General features: G+C 33.5%; 1 protein-coding gene across 2 annotated transcripts in view; it reads left to right on the forward strand.

Moving 5' to 3' along the window:
• Positions 1-21,448, forward strand: part of Umad1 (UBAP1-MVB12-associated (UMA) domain containing 1) — a 234,047-nt gene that overhangs the window by 182,335 nt on the left and 30,264 nt on the right. For both annotated transcript variants that reach the window (XM_026391554.2, XM_026391553.2), the window contains exon 3: positions 1,025-1,086. In XM_026391554.2, the coding sequence (XP_026247339.1) occupies positions 1,025-1,086 (62 nt within the window). The remainder of the gene's footprint in view (positions 1-1,024; positions 1,087-21,448) is intronic.

Genomic DNA, 21,448 nt, shown 5'->3' on the forward strand with positions numbered 1-21,448 from the left:
GTAATTAATAAGTTAATCATGCTTATACTTGCCCAACTATATGTATATCTGTTCTGGGTCCTTCCAGGCAGCTTAGTAACATAGTTCATTTAGTAATATAACCCACTCAGGTACCAACCTTAGAAATTAAAGTATTAACTGAAGACTAATTTATGCATTTGTTCATTGTTCTTTCCTGTGGTAATGATTATCTGGCATTTGGTTAATTATTACATAGAAAAGTACAATATCTACTCAAGGCAGATCCACAAAAGCACAAACACTCAATGAGTAAACCTTATGGGCTAGGGTTGTGGCTCAGTGGTAGAGTGCTTGCCTAGCATGTGTAGGCCACTGGGTTCAATCCTCAGCACCACATATAAATAAATAAATTAAATAAAGATGTTGTGTTCATCTACAAGTAAAAAATAATAATAATAAAAATAGAAAAAGAGTTGGGCTGGGGATGTGGCTCAAGCGGTAGCACGCTCGCCTGGTATGCGTGCGGCCCGGGTTCGATCCTCAGCACCACATACAAACAAAGATGTTGTGTCCCCCGAAAACTAGAAAATGAATATTTTTTTAAAAAATTCTCTCTCCCCCTCCCTCCCTCCCTCCCTTCCTCTCTCTCTCTCTCTCTCTCTAAAAAAATAGAAAAAGAGTAAACCTTATGAAAAATTAATTTGGAGGACAGTTACTCATATGATAAAAATGCTGTTTTAAAATGATTTGCCTTTTTTTAAGTCAAACTTTCTTTGTTTATTTGAACTATGACTTGATTAAAAATTAGAATTCATTTGATTTTTCTAGCATATACCTATATAAAGCAGGATACATCTCTGGTGTAGGTAGTGTATATATATGTTTATGGATGATTTATGAGACCTGTATAAAACTACTGTTCTTCAGAATTAACTCATTTACTTTGTGACAAAGGAAATAGTGGTTGTTTTCATTATATGAAACAGAATAATGAAAAAAAATTAAGTAGAAGACAATTTGGGCTTAATAGTGTGGTGAAGTTTCTGTCCTTTTTACTTCATAGGAGATACAACAAATGAAGCAAGGGGTAAAGCTTCAGAAGTGGAAGGCAGCCAACCTTTGGAGGTAAGTGAAACACAGTAAGAGTCCTTTTGGGGTGAAACTGAACAAGTCACTATGATTACATATTCCTCTGAGGATAAAGAGTAACTTTAGCTCTGGATATACAAACAGGTGCCTAGATACCAAGAAACAGGTGATCTGCTGAAAGTCAGAAGATATCAGTATAGGGAGGGAGGGAGTTCCCAATAGCTAAGCTTTTCTCAGTGCTAGGAATGGAAACTTTCTGTTAAAACAAAAAGGGGAATAGAGTTTTTAAGTTAAAACATCTGAACTATTTTTAACTGAGTGGTTATTCTCTAATATTTTGGATAAATAGACAGTATATGAACTTATGGAGAAAGGTTTGAAAATGACCTATTCAGAACTGTATTACCTTACCATTTCCAGCAGTGAAGTACACTCTTTGACAATGTTCTATAAAAAAGCTAGGGTATTCGTTCTTTTCACATGAGAAAGCTATTTGCTCCTTGAGGGTACTTGGAAATATAGTTGAGATAATTTTGAGTACTATGTAGAAATATATTAACGTTATTTAACCACTGAAAGAATCATTTTTAAGACTTAGGGGAATGTTAAGTATTAGGGCAGAAGGGAGAGCCATGAATTTTGAAACTCTTTACCTGACACACCTCTGCTTACATTCTGTTTGTAGTGAGGGAGGTTATTGCTACATATAGCCAGAGTGAGGTCAGGAACCTGGCCTGAGTGGCCCATCATGGTGTCCTCAATGCATAACAGAGTAAGCAGCCAAAAGACTTTGTTGCATGAGTTATAACTAGGAAGTAACCTTTGTTTTAAGAGAGATTTGTATTTTTATATTTATATTTTTCACAGTGAGCAAATGTTTTTAATAAGGAAAACTTATTTAGACATGATATGGGAAGTAAATTTATGAAGAGGAAAAAAGAATCATCTTTTCCATAAAACTGTTCTTTTCTTTTATTCATGCATACAACACATATTTATTAAGCACTGACTGTACCTAAGTCACTGTGCAAGGAGCTTAGTGATGAAAGAAATAGATCTAGGACAAAGAAAATTTCCAGCTTATATATTGAATCAACTTGATCTATTTTATTTATTCAAACATTTAGTGAGTGCTGACCATAAATAGCATCTTTTTTTTAATACCATGCTTAATCATTGAGCCTCATTCCCAACCCCATCCCCCCACCTTTTTTTTCTATTTTATCTAGAGTCAGGGTGTCACTGAATTGCTCAGTACCTCGCTAAGTTGCTGAGGTTGGCTTTGAACTAATGATCCTCCTGCCTCAACCTCCCAAGCTTCTGGGATTACATGCATGTGTTACCACACTGGGCATGAGTAGCATCTTTGATAGGAAATGTATTTGGGATTTCGGAAACAACCACCCAGATGGTTCAGAAATCATCAATGATTACTTGAGTTTAATGGCTTAGTGTCTTACTCTTATTCAGGCTACTATAAGAAAATACCATATACCAGGTAGTTTATAAACAACAGAAACTTATTTCTTAAAGTTCTAAAGTCTGGAAAGGCCAAGATCAGAGTGGTGGCAAATTTGGTATCTGATGAGAGCCAGCCTTTTGGTTTTTAGTTGTTTCCTTCTCATGGGTCCTAACAGCAACAACAACAACAACAGCAACAACAACAACAACAGCAACAACAACAACAACAAAAATTTTGGTGTACCAAAAGCCAATTTCTCCAAAGGGCCCTAAGAAAAATGAGTTATATTTTGGCAACCACAAACGTTCATTTTTAAGCTTTATGCAACCCCTACCAATTTATCTATATTCTCATTATAAATAATATTTCTACATTTCTTGTATATTCCTTAAAAATTAGAATACTGAGAACCATTCTGCTAGTACAGTAATTGTAATTATGAATCACAGTGTGTATATTTCTAACACTAACTGAAATCATTGAACTCTTCCTTGCTAATGTAGAAGAGTGCCAAAAATAAGATTTTTTTATGGGTAACTCCTAAGAAGTTTAAGAAAAAATATTTAGGAGAATTCTGTTCTCTTCAGTCCCTTAAAGGAAACTAATCCCACTCATGAGGACTTAATTTTCATCATCTAACACCTCCCAAAGGCCATACCTCTGGATACTGTCACCTGGAGGATTCATATTCAACTTATGAATTTGGGGGAGGATAGAAACATTCAGATCATTGGAAGTATCTGCAGAACTCAATTATTTTTCAAAGCTCGTTCACTGATAGAATTTCAAGATTAATTCTTTTGAAAGGAATTTTCAAGATTATAATCCTTAGAAATTTGAAACTAGCTGCCTCCTAGACTTTCCATTAATACAATCAATTGTTAATGATTAAGTCTGGATGTATATATTTGTGCTCTATTTGATATTTCAAAAGTGCCTTCCAAGTAGCTTCTGGGCAGTGTGAGGGCAGTGTTTATTGTCAGAGAGCTCACTGATACAGCAGACTAGAAACAAGTACACTATAAAGGAGGTCGAAGTGTTAAATCACAGCTCAAGAGTACAATAATGAGAAGTACTTTTAGAGGCTATGTATGTTTTGTCACAAAAAAAGCCTGATGATATTTAATTTGATCTTTTTTTTTTTTAAAGAGAGAGTGAGAGAGGGGAGAGAGAGAGAGAATTTTTTTTTTAATATTTATTTTTTAGTTCTCGGCGGACACAACATCTTTGTTGGTATGTGGTGCTGAGGATCGAACCCAGGCCGCACGCATGCCAGGCGAGCGCGCTACCACTTGAGCCACATCCCCAGCCCTTAATTTGATCTTAAACTTCCAAAAAATGGGATTCTTTATTCCATTCCTTCAAAAATGCAAAACAAAGATATTGTTGCACATTCTTTCCCTCATCCCCACCTTCACCTCCAGACTTTGTTTCAGTCAAAATGAGCCTAATCCAATCTTGAGGCTTTAAATTCTGTGTAGTCTCATGACTCCCAAAGTGTACCTCTGCTTAGACCTCTCACCTGAGTTCTAGACCATATATACATTTTACTTGGAATTTTCTTAACAGTTTAGCCATTACCTGATCATGATTCCTGACCCCACCACTCTGAAGCTTCTCTTTGTCCAGGTTTCCATCATTTCTATTTAATATCACCACCCTATATTATTGGTTTAGAACTGAAACCCCTGTGGCTCCCTTCTTTCCCTCACACTCCAAATCTAGTCCATCAGCAAGTCTTGTCATCCGTCTGGAATCTGACTGCTTCTCAGTGTTGTCATTGTTAGTCTAAACCACCACTTTTACTAGGACTCTTCCCTCTTAAGCCCATCCTTCATGTAGCAGAGAGAATTATCAGCCAGATCAAATCATTTCTTGGTTTCAAACCTGCTGACTACTCACTGGACAGAGAATGCACACTCAGCTCTTTGCAGTGGGCTACAAAGACCTCCATGCTCTCTCCAATTTCATTTCTCTCCATATCCCCAGTCCCCATCCTCATCCACCACCTGCCTTCCTGACCCTTGATGATGATAAGCTCTTCCTCATCTCAACCTTGTGTTTGCTAGCCACCCTCCCCCTTTCTACCATATTTTCGCTTGGCTCTTATCACTCAGGTGTAATTTTTCATGACTACCTCGGCTGTGTCCTTCCCCTGTTACTATTATGTAACTTTGTTTCTCCATCACATTTATTACTCTTGTAGATTATTCATTTGTCTACTATCTGCCTCCCTGACTAGAATGAAAACAATCTTTGTATAGCTAGTGTCTGGTACCTATATAGAAAGTACTTGGTAAGTTCTTGTTAACTGATGATGTAGGTCTCATTTAATGTTTTCATCCATCTGTCAAAGGCCTAAATGTCATTTGATTGATTCTTTTCACCTCCTCGGCAATCTATCAAGTTTTCTTGATACTACCTACCAAATATCTTCCAGATCTGGTTTCTCCTGCCACAACTAGGTCCTCATCTGTTCACTGGACTGTTATGAAATGATCAGTTTCTTTCCCAAATCTCTTTCTTACAAAAATAGCAGCATGTTTTGTTACTTCTGCACTCAAAAACAAAAAAACCTTGAAATCTGCAGAGTAAAGCTTAAGCTTCAAACTCTGTCCCTTCCTTTGTGAACCCTTTTTTCTGTTCCTCCAACCAGGGGCAATCTCATTGTCTTCTTACACGTAGGTAGTCTTTTAAGATTTGACTTTAGTGTGAGTTTCTGGAAGGTGGGAACTACACCTTAATTATCTTTATGGCCTCAGCAGCTCTCATACTGCTAGACATGTGGCGAGGCATAAATACCCTGTCAATGATTTCTAGATGAATAAATGAGTAAATAAGAGATCCTCTTAGGAGTAAAACTCTTTGTTAAATTCTGTTTTCAACTTTACATTAAGAACACAAGAGTTACATCTTTTCTCAGTATAAAAAAATGTTTTTTTTCTTAAACTTCTTAGGAGTTACCCATAAAAAAATCTTTTTTTTTTTTTTGGCACTCTTCTACATTAGCAAGGAAGAGTTCAATGATTTCAATTTGTATTAGAAATATACGCATTGTGATTCATAACTACAATTACTGTACTAGCAGAATGGTTCTCAGTATTTTAATTTTTAAGGAATATACAAGAAATGTAGAAATATTATTTATAATGAGAATATAGATAAATTGGTAGGGGTTACATAAAGCTTAAAAATGAATGTTTGTGGTTGCCAAAATATAACTCATTTTTCTTAGGGCCCTTTGGAGAAATTGGCTTTTGGTATACCAAAATTTTTTGTTGTTGTTGTTGCTGTTGAACACATACATTGCCTACCATTTTCCAGGATTCAAATTAGAGATGGAGGTGGGGAGGATATGGACATGTGTAAGACTCAAGGACTCTAAGAGATGCAAGAGTTCTTGTTCTATTAGTGGAAAAGTAGAAAGTTCAATGTCTCTAGAATGTAAAGTAGAATAAAATAAATTCTTTGAATTCCATAACTACAAAGATAGCTATGAGCTTTCAATAAAGGAAGAAATAGCATTAGAGGGAGTCAAGAAAGGCCTTCAATGAGCTTTGAGTCATGAATATTTTTTCTAATTACTTATGTGACTAATTTTTATATGATTAAAATAAGTTCTTGGGAAATAGAGTCCTTTATTAAGAACATTTTGGAAATAAAGGCAAATCATACTATGAAACTGCTTTACATAAATTTCAATGACAGTTCATAAAGGGTTAAAAGTAAAATGAAAGTAACATGGACTATTTTACAATGTAGTTTTAATAGCAGTTAAAATATTTTTTTAAGTAGTCTGTGATATTTTTTCTGATACTTTATAGCCCAAGTATTTAAAAACTGTGTTCCCAATCCAAGTACATCTCTCAAAATGAAGGAAAATCTAAAATCTAGGCAGAATAAAATTTGGAAAGAGAGATCTGGTTTGGGCATCATGTTAATTTTTACAGAGTTGGATTATTCAATATTTTAATAAATGTATACAAAGACCATCTATGAAAAGAAGCATTTATGTTTGTTTTAAGTAATCACTAGGATTTTGTCCTTTGTGAAATTAATATAGCATTCATTCCAGAAAATTGCAATTCCCCAAACTTCTTAAAAGATTTGTCTCTTTTTCATTTCACTAAAGTAGTTTAGGATTTTGCTTAATGATGACTTAAATTAATTAATACTGTTTCTACCTTATAGTTCTCTATGTATGATCCTAAGATATTGTCATCTAAAATATGGTAACTTAAAACATCGTTGAACTATATAGTCATCAAAACATAATTTTTCTCAAGTTATGTGTTAATCTGTGTTTTAGAAACAACGTTTAACAGAGTTCGCCATACTTCTGATATGTACAGGATGAACTCCAACAAACCCATGTTTGGGCTTTATTAAAATTAAAGTCATTAGACTCTAGTACTTGGGGGAAGAGTTATAATTGGAATTAATTATCCAATTAGAGGATTATCCACATCCTTATGTTCCTTCTTTGTTTCTTGTTGGCCTTCTGGGTAAATTTTGATAGTGAGTTGTAATGACCTTGTTACTACTTACTGCCTTCTGTAGTTTTTAGGAGCCTGTTACTTACAGCTCAAGGGGATAAACTCACAGACTCAGAAGGGAACTGGTTTTGATTTTTTGCCATTATGACTCATTTCTTAATAGAATAAACGTTACAAGCAAGCAAATAGTCACACTATTCTATTTTTCAGTCCTGGAAAGTATTTTATATTGTGAAAACTGGAGCCATATTAGCTACCAATTAACTGGGAAACTTGTTCTTTTTGGCTTTGTAGATATATTTAGGAAGTTGTGAATATGTAAGTTTCAACTTTTAATATAACTGTATCCAGTTTGGGTGACTATGTATTTTAACCTAGTTTTAGCAAATATTTTATATTATATATTAATTGAACTTAAACTTCTTAGATTTGTAATCACAAAAACCTATTTCTAAAATTTGCAGTTATTTTTACTCTCCAAGACTGAGGAATATTTTTATTTACTTATGGGTCTAAAGATAATCAAATATAAAAACAAGCCAATAAAAACTCCCCACAAAATCATAATTCCATTTGTGTGTTTATCTTGAGTGATAACTAATTCACATATGCATATGGAGACACATATAAAATAATAACTAACAGATGGCATAGCTGCAAAGTAGGATTTATAAAGATTATTATCAGCTGGTGGTATTGAGATACTCCTGTGGTTATACTGACAGAAGACACAAAATTATTTATAGCTATAAACGTTGGCACTAATATCCCTCCAACTTCTGTTAGCCAAAGTAGTTTATTGCATATTTAATATAAAATATGCCTAACTTTTTAATGAAGACCCAACACAACCCAATGGCCAGTTTGTACAGAAAATTTAATAGATGATAGTTACAAAACTCATAATTAAGGTCATAGCAGTAACAAAAATCACTTTGCTAAAATCAGTAAGTGCATGATATTAGAGTCCCTGGGGGACTTTCCTATTTGTCCAGGTTATTTCAAGTATACTACTAAGTCTAGCCCTCAATGGCCACTCTCTAATTCAATTGTAAACAAAAAAATTGAGTTCTTTTTAACTAGGTAGGTATGGAAGCTTATTTATTAAAAGTTAAGTTACATGTAGACTTTATAATTCAGTAATTTAGGGAACAGAAGTTGTGCTGTTATTTTGATTATTTAAAAACTTTTACTTTAACTTGAAAGTACTAATGGTATATATCTATGTAGTATAATGTGATGTTTTGATATATGTCTACAATTTGGAATAATTAAATTAGGCTAATTGCAAATCTCAACTCACATGCTTATCATTTTTTGTTTGAAAACCTTAAAAAACATTATTTTAGCAATTCTGATGTGTACAATGCATTATTATTCATCATAGTCATAATTCAGCCACTAAAGCCTTGTCCTGTGTAACTGAAACTTTGTACCCCTTTGTCAATAGCTTCCCTTATTCTACTATCCCCCTTCCCCAGCCTAAAAGTTGAAAAGATATGGGTACACATAATAATGAAACCTGTTGGTTTTACTTCTGGTGTGTTTTCATATGTCCCTTATGTCTTTTCACAGAGCTGTGGGAGCCTTCAGACTGTAGAGACTAATTTCCTTGTTGTTTTTATTTCAGATTGTTACTAAAATTAATAAAATATCCTTGAGCTTTGTGAATTCTGTATGATGTAGACTTTGGTTACCACTTCTTAAAGAGGGGAATAAAATTAGCCCATTAAATACTGACTGGGTTCTGTTGTATGGGAAAGAATTGGGACTGGGTATATAGGAAAAATGTGTATTAGAGGCCCTGAAAGGTAAAATGAAGGGGGCAGGTCTCAAGAATAATTTCACATGTAGTAAATGTTCAGCCGCTGGGTGCCAGGAGTTTTATTTTAAGAATTTTTTAGTATGATATGTATATAACCATATAAATTCAAAGTGTTGGAGGGTACAAAGATTATTTGAAAGTTGTGTATTCTCACAAGACTGTTCATAGTCTGAATACAGATATACTGATATGGATATTGAAGGCAGTGTAAATTGGTACAGCCGTTTTTGGAAAGCATGTTGGCAATAAGTATTAAGAGCTAAGAAGATATTAATATGATTTGACAGTAATTCTACTTATAGGATTCTATTCTAAGAAAATAATTTTTTAAATCCACAAGTTTTATGTACAAAAAAGATGGCATATTCACTCAGTGGAATGTGTTTCAGTTTTCACAAATGACACTGATGATGAGCTTTCAACAACAGATATTTGGTTTCATAATTTCAGTTAACAATATGATATACAAAATTATATGCATTATGACTGCTACTTTGTAAAAAAACTGTGAAGAAAAATGATAATACCTAAAAATATTAAGAGTAGGTATAATTGAGAGAATAGGTATGTAGGTTAAATCATTCTTTCCAGTGTAATGAATGTATCTTGGCTTTTTCAAATTTTTATTTTTTTAGTTATAGATGGACACAATACCTTTATTTAATATTTATTTATTTTATGTGGTACTGAGGATCAAACCCAGTGCCTCACACATGCCAGGCACGCACTCTGCCACTGAGCTACAACCCCAGCCCTGTATCTTGGCCTTTAAATAATGATGTTGATTATGAGAAAACAATCTGTTCACTCAAATACAGTTTTTGCTTCATAGAAGAACTATTTGTGTGATAATCAAACAGTGGATTGAGATGATCTTTAAGGACATAATTTTGGCACTTTTCTGGCCTGGCTCATTTAGGGTTAAGATCTCTTAATTAGTTGATCACAGAGCATCACATCTGATCACATTTTGTCAAAACATCTGTCCCCTGTCACCCAGGGACTTCCCAGCAGAGAGAAAAGTGAGGTGACTTAGAGGTTATTCTTCATGTCTCATTGGAAAATAGCCTGATCCAAACTTTTCTCATTAATCAACTCCAATGTTATTGTCATTGCAACTTTTTTTAAAGGCAATTTTTCTCATCCCAAATGTGTAGACTACTGATTTGAAAATATATTTGTCTAAAAATATCACTCTTTTCTTTATACATATATGATTCTGAGAATCTTATTTTGAAGAATTTACCTTTATAATAATTACATTTAAGAATATAACTTTATCAGAGAAATGCCAGGATCTTTTTTTCTTCTAATACAAAACCCATTCATTCACATTTCTGATTTCTTTACCCATTGGACCACAGTTAGATTATTGCATTGTCATTTAAACAGAAGTTTTATTCTGTGATGTGTTTATTCTCTTATGCAAGATCAAGATATCTTTTGGGAAGATGATTTTGTAGAATACATTTCTCCATCCTTTATTTTCATCTAAATTGCTGGGTCATATAATAGATTAAAAGTATACATTTGCTGGACTCCTTTGCTGATTAAATGTATCATCTAGGAGCAGTCCTAAATTTCTCTTCAAATTCAGTTCTTAGTCTGTGAAGTAAGTGGGTTAGATGCCATGTCTGAGATTTTTCTTTCTCTCCAGAAGTCATAGCTGTTTACCTCTTGGAAAGGGAATTGAAGTTTTGCCAAATAGTGATCTTTTGGGGGTGGTTCTGGGGATCTGAACCTAGGACCTCATACATACTAGGCAAGTGCTATACCACTGAGCCTCCAAACCCCTCTTTTTACACTACCACTTCAGTTGGGTGGGGAGCTGGAGAAACAGGGAGTTGCTGTATAATAGGAGGTTTTAGGCATTGATTAATTATGCTTTATGCTTGTAAGAAAGGAACAGTCCCAACAATTCTTGTAGGTAAATTGTCAGACTGCAAAAATCACTTAGATGATTGATCCTTGCTTTCACTAACAAAGTCCGTATTGGGGGAATGATACATTCAGCTGCTGGTAAAGAACAATTAAAACAGTCACTCATTATTATTTGTTTATGTCTACCAACTCTTGACTTTTACATTTGAACATCAGATTAGCATAGATTATTTTGCCTGAAACACTGCCAGGATTAATTAAAATAAGGTCTGCTTATCAAGTTTGTAAAGGTCTTTTCCATAATTTCAAATTTATACATTTTTGTTACCAGTGCATCTGTATCCTAATTTCAGTTTTGCCAGAGAAAAAAATTATAATCAAAAGGTCATAATTCTGATTCTTCTGGCTTCCATTGAGTTTAACTAGCACACTGAAACATAATGTTCATTCATCGTAGCCAGTAGACCAGACCATGTGAGGTGTATGAGAGCTGCCCCTGTTTCCATCCAAAATGCACATATGGTGTGGGTAAGGCATTAATATGAGTTTTACGCAATGTTTCTGCTCATGTACACAGTCTGTTGCTCAGCACCAATTTTTCCCTGCCAGAAACCTGCTAACCTGCTGCTTTTGTAGCTCTGCTTGATGAAGCTATGTAGCTTCAAATGACCACAGCGGTTATTTATTTATCTTTAGCAATCTTTGTTTGTTAGTTATATAATTTAACCTACTTTATCTGTTGGTTGATTGTATTGATTGCCATTAGAATCAAAGAACTGAAACCTTGTTACTGCATTGCATGGAGCTGCAGTAAATCCAATATATGTGTTAAATATATGTTTAAAAGAAGGAACCAAAATGTGAAAATACTAGGGTTTTTTTCTTGCTGAATATAGTTTTCTGTCTCCAATTTAAAAGTTATTATTTTAAAAAAACTTATTCAGTATTCTGTTTGTATTTTGGTAGTTGCCTTACTGTTATTATTGCTAGTTTTCACTTTTGTAGGTTTAAAAGCCACAAAATCAGCAGGGTGAGAGGTCCATGTTGGGAGAACAACTGTTCCCTATTTCCCACAGCCATCCTTTTTCTAATCCTCTGTCGTTTAATTAGTAGCAAATGGTCCTTATTTTGTCCTGCTTTGGTTCATATTACAGTCGTAACTTCTAGAGACTAAATAGAGAGTTTAAAGTACAACCATGTTTGTGATGGCTTCACACAACTAGAGATTTCTTCTTGAAGGATAAATTCCATCTGAATCTTCAGGTAATGCAGAAGTAGCATGCAGGTGTGTACTTGGTCTAGTTGACATTATCTGGATGTTCCATTTTGAACCTTACTGAAGATTCATAGAACTGAAAGAATACACAGAAAAAAATATACTTGAATTAATCTCTGCTATATTTACTTAGGTTTTACATTTCTTTCCAGACCTAGCAGGCTCCATTCCTTACTGTGTGGCAGGTTTTCTGTGTTCTTCCTACCTGTTCAATAATTGAGGTGAATTTTTACCCATATAAGGACTATTTAATGTCTGCTTTTGGGCTTTCATATTCTCAGGAACATGTCTTTCACACATCATCTTTTAAATTAGTTACAAATCATTACGAGTGTGAACTCATAAGTTTTCTCTAAAAGCAGTTATATAATAGACATATACATGTACCAGAACCTCCTAATGTAAAAGCTAAAAGTCATATTTTTTTAAGTAATAGCAACCTGCATTTTCTGTACCTTGTTGTGCCACTTGAAAAGAGAGAAAAAGGCTGGCACATAATCTACACATGAGTACAGTGACAGTGGACTGAAGTACCATTTACATAATAAGACAAGCCCAGGAAAACTTTCTCAGATCTGGTCCTGGCCCTCAGTATTAACATCCAAGTCAGTTCTGTGTCACCATGCAGAATTTCTAACATATCTTGAGCATATTCCTGTCTTCTGGAGTTTTTATGTATGTGTAATTTTTATCCCTTTCCTGGAAAGCTTTTTTATCCCATACCCCTCATATTCACTTGGCAAATTTGTATTCATCCTTCAAACCTCTGCTCAAATATTCCTTCTTGACTCCATCTTTGTCTCCCCTAGGCAGTGTAAAGTCCTCTCTTTCTCCCTTAGCAATTTGTGTATGTCTTTGTGCCATGACCAGGAGTGTCATGAAGTGGAGATCCAGTTTGATTCATCATTGTGTTCCCTTGTGCCTAGCACTGTGCATGATACGTAGCAGTCATGTAATAAATGTTGAACATTGAATCTGTGCAGGGACACTTAGATTAGACTAAAGAGGGAATAATTGCTGCTAGCCCCAATAGCTGTAATTTTGGATAAGTTTCTTACTTTTTAATACTAGAATAGTGGGAGTATATTTATAAATTACTTCATCTCTCTGAATTGAATTATTCTCATCAATTTCTTTAGAGTTCCCATTAGTTTTTCAGATTATCTTTAATCATTCCTCTTATGCTAGCTGAATGATAATTCTAATTTCCAAATCCTTAAGTGATTTCTGCCTCTCTTGTCCAAAATTTAGCCTGCCACAATTATTTTATATTGATTATATATTAATCCTTTCCTCAAAACTCAGTAGTGTTTGGAATTTTTTTTCCCATTTATCTCTATTGTTTTGGCATTGCTTCCTAACTGAAGACACATTTTAAATGGTATTTTTTAAATGATTAAAATTGTTATTTCTTTTTTTTTTAGCCACAATTCCTAAAGATCTTTCTGTATGTGTTTTGCCTCCATAACACAGGACTTTGCAGCACAAAAATCAAGAAGTTTGCAAAATAAAGTAATAAGCATCTGAATATTTTCTTCAAAACATGAATATACTGCTGCTTGTTAACTGTTTAATCTTCAGTTTTTAATATGTCAAATAATGTTTACATTCAGTAGTTACTTATATTGTATTGTCCTCTATTTGACAAGTCACAGGTAACTTACTGGTGGAATGTAAGATTTTTTGGTTCTTTGGTACCGAGGATTGAACCCAGGGCACTTAACCAATGAATCACATCCCTAGCTGTTTTTTCTTTTAATATTTTATTTAGAGACAGGCTTTTACTGAGTTGTGTAGGGTCTCACTAATTTGCTGAGATGGCTTTGAACTCACAATCCTCCTGCCTCCCGAGCCATAGGAATTATAGGTGTATGCCAAATTTAAGATTCTTGAATGCTGCATAATTGTGATTTCTGAAGGGGCTTTATAAGTATGGTGGTAGTAGGACCTACACTTAAACTGAAGGTCACAGAATATAAAGTTACTTTGTCACAAAAAGATTTGCATTTTATCATTGCCTAACTAAAACCTGTTTAGCTTGGTTAATAAATTATAATTTTCAAGCTTCTCATCCAAGTACATTTTTGAAATATCAAATTATTCCATTTATTTCAGCAAATATTTCTCAAGCACCTGTTTTGGACAAGGCTCTGTTAAACATTATCCTCTTTGTCTAAAAATTTCTGGATCATTACTGTGCCAAAGATTGTGGTTAAAACAATGCATTATACTTTTTCAAAACTCATCATATCAAGATCAAGCAAGACATTTGACCATAATTGATCTCCAGGATTGAAATCTATGTCTTTTAGAGATAATTGTCACTCATGTAGGCTAACTATTAATTAACCAAATTAATCAGTTAACCATACCACTGCTTTTCTCAATAGAATTAAGTGGTTTTTAATGCAGAAAAGTTGTGGTAAGAGAGGGTATGAGATCTGAAAATTTAGATAAAATTACAGAAAAGTTACACATCTAAAGCATACTATGGAGATATTTTTTTCTGATATATTTAACTTACTACTAATTTCACTATAAGTGATTTAGATGAATATTCCATTTGTTCTTTTTAGATGTTTACTGTAAAATCTGTAACACTCCTAATTTCTAGTATATTGCCTGAGATGTAAGTTAATTGAAAGCTGAAACTTGAAATTTTTTCTAACAATATATGAAAAGAGAAAAGTGAACTGTATTTCATTTTTAAAATATTGCAGCTTTGAAATTTTTGAATATTCAGATTTGAGGATTAAATACTGATAACTGCTCTCACTTATAGTAATGTTCATCTTTGCTTTAGATGACATGTAGGGTCTCATTTAAGTCACAAGCCCTTGGGCTATCTTTTGTAGTTTCATAAGGCCCAAAGAGCTTATTAGCTTAGAATTTAAAGTATTTTGGTACTTATCTGTTTTTAGTTATTCTTTTTTTTCTAATTTTTTTTCAAACCGTTTTCATGAGAATCTACAGTTCTAACAAATTATCATAATCCAGTTTGGATTTAGGAATTATGTAAATCACTACCTTGAAACATTGTTTTATTCAAAAAGTTAGAAAATGGTAATAATATATTTTAGTGTATGTTGGCTAATGTGACTGATAATTGGATGCTCAATGAAAAATTAAAATTCCTTTGGCAAGTAACGAGGAAAAACAAGTTGTTTAGTATAGAAATACTTGTTATAAAGAAAATTAAGTGTGTTTTTTTTTTTCAGATTCAATCCCTGTTTTCAGTAGTATAGCTTTTTTGTACTTTGAAGTCTCCTGTGTTTATTAAAACAAAATAATACTAACCCCACTACTGGTTTGGTACTGACTCACAGGAAAACATTAATAATTAAAACAAGACTTTTTTGTGTGTGTGTGTGTGTGTGTGTGTGTGTGAAATTTTAACTACGTAGTCTCCACTTGAAATGTGTTTGGTCTGAATTCAGAGGTAAAATACATACTGGGTTTCAAAGCATGATATGAAAAAAGATATTGCCAAGATAATATTTTTGATATATTGTGTTAAAAATAGAACATTAAAATTAATTTCACTCATTTCTTTTAACTTAATGTGGCTACCAGAAAATTTTAAATTACACATGTCTTACCATAAAGATGTATTGAACAATGCCAGGCTAACAGATTTAAAAATTCTTAATATATTCAGTAAATATTAGATATCAACAGCATATTTGATTCCGTTTTTAATCTCTTGAATAGTCAGTTATTTTGCAATTGTTGTTTTACTCTTTTCCAGGACTCCAAGTTGAAGCAGTTGTTCTTAGGAATCACCAGCCCCAACTCAATTGACTGAATGCAATCCATAGAAAGTTATGGAAGGCAAACATGACATTTTATTGTTAAACAACCAAATTAGTGAGCTATACCTTCTATTTCCCTACTTTTTAACCTTCTCCCTGATGGCTGTTATGCAGTTTTAAATATTTAGTTGATGTTTATGATAACTTGTATTCATTTAGATTTGTGTTTCCAGGAACTATTCAATTCATATGTCACCATATGCCTTAAATTATTATATGTCATAAATTACCAGGTTTGGAGTCTACTTAAGATTCTTGAATATTATTGTCACTTATTATGTTATTACATATTACTACTGATAATAATATCAATAACCAAAATCGAGTTTTTTAAAGATCTCAGCCAAAGGAGAACTTTCATGTTATAGAGACTAGGAGGCAAGCATTTATTAGTAATCAGCCTCTCTTTTTCAATGGGGTTTAACCGTTTCCTCTGTGGAAATCAAAAAAGTTAAAATTTGTGTGTCTTTTATTTTAAAACCTTTAACTTATGAATCAATTTTGACAGCAATTTAAAGGTTTTAGAGCACTACTATAAGTGGAATGAAATCATATTAGGGCAAATAGAAGCAGTTGGGTAAATATTGATAATAATGAAATCTGTAAAGTCATTCTATGAAGATAAATGGAATACTTGAATTAGTCATCTGCTTTTCTAAAAATGTAATAAGTTCATCTGTTCAAAAAAAAAAAAAGAACCTCAAGACTGGTAGTTTTCTTTTTAAATGCCTTTCATCTTTGGCAATCTTTTGTATATCATGCAAAGGATTATACAATTAGCATGAAGTAAGAGAGTGCTTTTTAAATTTTATGAATAAGGGCTCTTTTTTCTTTGAGTGATATGCATGCAGGGTGGACATTTTTATCCCACCAGCAGACAGAATATTTGGTATCTACTCTGTAAGTAGCTCCAGTTTATCACCCTTTCTCTTAATGAGAAAAGGGTTCTGTAAGAAATAAAAGCAACCTTAAAATACATTTTAAAAAATAGCCACAATGGTTTAGCATAAATGCAACAAAATTTCCAGATTTGAAGTTAGGCTTTCTACCTTGTCCTGGATTCTAGAGATGCCCCTGTTACCCTCTATTTCTGGCAGTCAATTGAGGACATATTAGGAAGACCCCTGTGAAAACATGAAAACTTTTTTTGGGGTTGTCTTTTCTTTCATTTATCAGGAAACTATGCTTTGTTAAAAACATTTTAAGTGGCATGTCTTTAGAAAAGTTCTTATGTGTTTACATTCTTATGGGCTGCTTGCTTTTCAGAAACACTTATCTTTGAGGTTGGAGTACTTATGACATGTCAATGAACATTATTTATGATTTCTTTAAAGTGTTAACATTCTGTTTTATTAATTATGAGCATCCCTTTCTCCTTGATGTTTTAAACAAGGTATTTAAAGATGAGGTCTCAATATTGTTGGAAAGGTTTTTATAACTTACTAATCATTTAAGTTCTCATTTTTATATTGTTGTGCTTTAAAATTCCCTCATGTGTAGATAATAGCATTCCCTATTGCATAGAGGAAGCCAAAGTGCCACTCAAAAAGATAGATCTTTAATTCAGCTAACTTTTTCACCCTAAGATGCTACCATAACTAGGATTGCCAGATATAGCAAATGAAAATCCTTGATGCCCAGTTAACTCTGAATTTCAGTGAACAGATTAATTTTTAGTATAGTTTGTACCAAGAAATATTTAGGTCATATTTATACTTATATGTTTGATTTGGGGATCCTAAGCATAACTCAGCCCTCTTATTAACTCAACTCCAGAGTCTGGCAGATGTTCTGCTTTGCGCTCCTGCAATCTTCTGTTTGTTCATCCTATCTACCATTTAGAGATAATATCATAATATAGGTACAATTCTTTGAGGCCCAAAGTGCTTCAAAGTATCTTTTTCATTTGCATGCATACTTGTAGGGAGGTAGGAAGGGTCTGACTTTATTCTCATTTTGCCTTTTCATTTTTAAATGAGGCAAAATGCTTCCTTATAAAGAAATAATACTCAGAAGATACTACAGCAAAAAGCTTGTTTCTCCTTTTCACCTGCTCTTATTTTGGATTCATTTAGTCTGACATTCCTAATAGTCTAATCACAGATTAAAACTTTGTAAGAGTGAGTTCTATAGAATATGCATTTTCTAAGTGATTAATAAATAATCTTGAGAGATTCATCTAAAAAACAAACATTGCCATTCAGATGAAAGATTTTAACTTCCCTTTGTTTCTCTTCCTCTCACTCCCCCTTCTCTTCCACCTTCCCCTCCACTCCACAGAACCAGAAAAGTACCATTTGGAACTTGCATGTCCTCATCCCTTACCATAAGAATTATTACTAAGGCTTCCCAGGTGATATTTCTTCTTTCCAGCCTTACTGCCTTCCAAATCTACAGTGAATAGTGATTTTTCAAGAGTGTAAATCTTACCATATCACTGGCTTTCCTTCAGTAACTGTGTATCAGACTGAATTCCAAACTGATTAGCATGGCATTCCATGATCTTCTTGGTCTGGGTTTTTTCCCAATTCCCCTTCTTTTTCTTCTTCCTCAGTGCTCAAACTATTACAGCAATAACAAATACAAGTAGTCTCAAACATTCCTACCTTTGGCTTTTTATGCATTGTTCCCTGTAACTGGAGTGTATATCCCCTCCTATCTTCTTAGCAGAATCCTGTTCATCCTTGAAAATCCTCTTTAGGTATCATTTCCTCTGTAAGGCTTCCCTGGTCACCTTTATCATCTTTAGGCTTAATCCTGCTGTCTTGCTTCAGCTTTTGTATACACTTCTGTGTTGATAGGGTTTGTTTACATTTCTTTCTCTGTAGAAGTTTTGGCGATTTTTGAAGATAGGACATTATTGCGATCATCATTTCAAATTTCTGATAACTGGCATAGAACCTCACAAGTAATAAGCATTTGGGAAATGTTCTAATACCTCTATGACTCAGCTGTCTACTTGGTAAAACTTACGTAAATCCAGTCCTGGGAAGTTCCCCTGTGCCTTAGCTGCTCGATTCCATGGTTTGTCATTTCTTTCTTATCAATAGAAGAATAGAAAAAATGACTTTTAATTTTCCACTGAATAGCTTATCCACTCACACTGTTTCTTAATAAACTGGAATTATTACATAGAATAAAGCACACACATTATAGAGGGATGGTCATCACTAGTATTATTTAATAAAATAAGGTAGATTTATCTTTTGATACCCTTTCTCTTCAAGGCCTGTATCTCTCCTCTTGTTTTTTGTTTTGTTCTGCCGTTGTTTGTTTGTTTTGGTTCCCTGTACCCATAAATGTCTTCTGGCTGGGAACAAGTGGAGGACTGTGGAGGGAGTATAATCTTCCTACAGAAAAACATAGCTGTCTTGTTTTCCATCCCTGCAGGGCCTACCTGATCACTAAGGTAATTAACAAGTTAATTCACAATGAGACATTCCCCGTTATAGATTGATAGTTTGAAGTATAACTCTTCTCAGACAATATTTGCATTTTTACAGAGGCTTTAAATCCTTGTCTCCAAAGAATGAATAATGTTGGCATGATACTACTTTATAGTAAGTGTATACTTTACACTACCAAGGAAAAGGTGGTTTTGAAAAAGCTAGAGAACTTTTTTTAACATGCTGCCTCTGATATGCATGTGCATGGGTGAATCAGGGATTGTATTTGACTGCATATAACTGACAATCCTGAACTGGTGACTTAAACCATGTGTTTATTTTCCTTCACTTAAAGTCCCCAGTTAATCAGTTGAGGGCTGCTATAATGGCTCCATGATACCATCAGTGTCCTAGCTTTTTCTGTCTTCCTGCTTTACCACCTTTAGTGTGTGGCTTCTATTTACACCTGGCTGCCTCTTGTTTATATTATGACCACTGCATTTTCTACCAGAGCAGGAGGACATTGGGGCAAAGGCTACCTCCCTTTAAGTAATTTTCCAAAAGCCCTATCCAGTAGCTTTCATTTACATGTCATTAGCTACCACTATCAGCAAGAAAGTCTGAGAAATGTTAGCTAGGCAAGCTGTTACCTCCATAATAATTAATCTATCATTAAGCAAAGGGGGAAAGTCTGGTAATAAGCAACTAGCAATCTAAGAGCAATTCAAATTAAGGCAAATAATTTATCTTTTGTTTTTATGGGATTAAAATATTTAGAACTAAATAAATTAGTATTAGAACTAAATAAAATAGTGATTAAATTAGTATTCTAATAGAATGTTCCTGAAGATACAAATATTTTAAGAAATTTTAACACTATTCAAAAAGTGTTTATAGCTTACCCAATGTTTGCATAATGCTGTGATCTGTGTCAAAAGAGATGGATAAATTCTTTTTGCCCTCAAGTTTGTCTAGGATACATGCAGGTAAACACTTGAACAACATAATATCATAGAATGTGATTATGAGTTAATCATATAGTTAAAACTAAACACTATTAGTATAGATTAAATTCTGTAGGAGAATTTCATAATACAGAGAATGATCCCTGTAGCTGCAATGGCTTAGAAAGATCATCTGCAAAAGGCATGAGATTAATAGATTATATAACAAATACCATTCAACTTCTGTCACCTGTCATTTTAGGATAATTATCTTTATAATATATTATTTAAATTTTTAGTTTTTAAAATATTATTTACTTACATTTTAAAAATTGATATCAGTTTTAACTTAATACATATATTTGAAGAGAAAATCTTATGCCATTATTCATACATGTAAAACAGTTTTACTTGGCTACTAAAGGGTAACAATAAAATGCAGTAATATTGAAATTTTAAAATTTGTGCATGAACTAGAATAGTTAATTTCAGTTCTCTAATGGAGAGAATGGAACATTTTACAGTCATTCATTGTAAAGGGATAGGTGGCTCAATGACATGAGGTTCTACATCTAGTAAAACAATTTCAAGTTTTAGTGTTAATGTTAACTAACAGTGAAAACGTCAATAAATATATGTATATGAAGTTGGAAATACATAAATATATTTATAAGCTTCTCTTGCAGATTCTTTGTAGAATTTTGATTAATTTTTAATCAAAATGGTACAGATGACTTTTTTGGTAACCTTATTCAGGAAGCCATTTTAAGGCCATTTTCAAAGTCTTCTTTTAAATGTATCAGGTTATTGGATAATGTTCAAAAAGTTTTGGAATAAAAGAGATTCTTTACCATTCAGCACTTCCATCTTTGCAAAAATAATTATGAAAACCTTTCATCAAGTTTAAAATATTTTCTCAGTTCATTTGCATTTACATGAATTGTTTTATTGATTTTATGTGGTTAGGTATTCTGCTTAGTGCAGTGCATGCACAAATATTTAGTTCTCCCCATCTTACAGTTAAGAAAGCTGATGCTCAGAAAAGCAAAATGACTTACGTAGTCACATGCCTGATTAGTGGTTCCAACTCAAATTCAGAGCATTTCCACTCAACCCAAACACTTAACTGCCAAATCATTGATTCAGAACTGGGGATTCAACTGCCTCAGGCTCTTCTGAATCCTGGGCCTGGGCTTCCTGCAGCTAGGCCAGTCATTAGGAACCCTATCCATGCTGATCTCTGTGCATATATAAATGTGCTCACATGTACACAAGCAAAGAGGCTGCCACTAGAGGTTTTGATCCAGAAAAAGTAG

Source organism: Urocitellus parryii, chromosome 3, assembly GCF_045843805.1.
Source record: "Urocitellus parryii isolate mUroPar1 chromosome 3, mUroPar1.hap1, whole genome shotgun sequence".
NCBI classification, from domain to species: domain Eukaryota; kingdom Metazoa; phylum Chordata; class Mammalia; order Rodentia; family Sciuridae; genus Urocitellus; species Urocitellus parryii.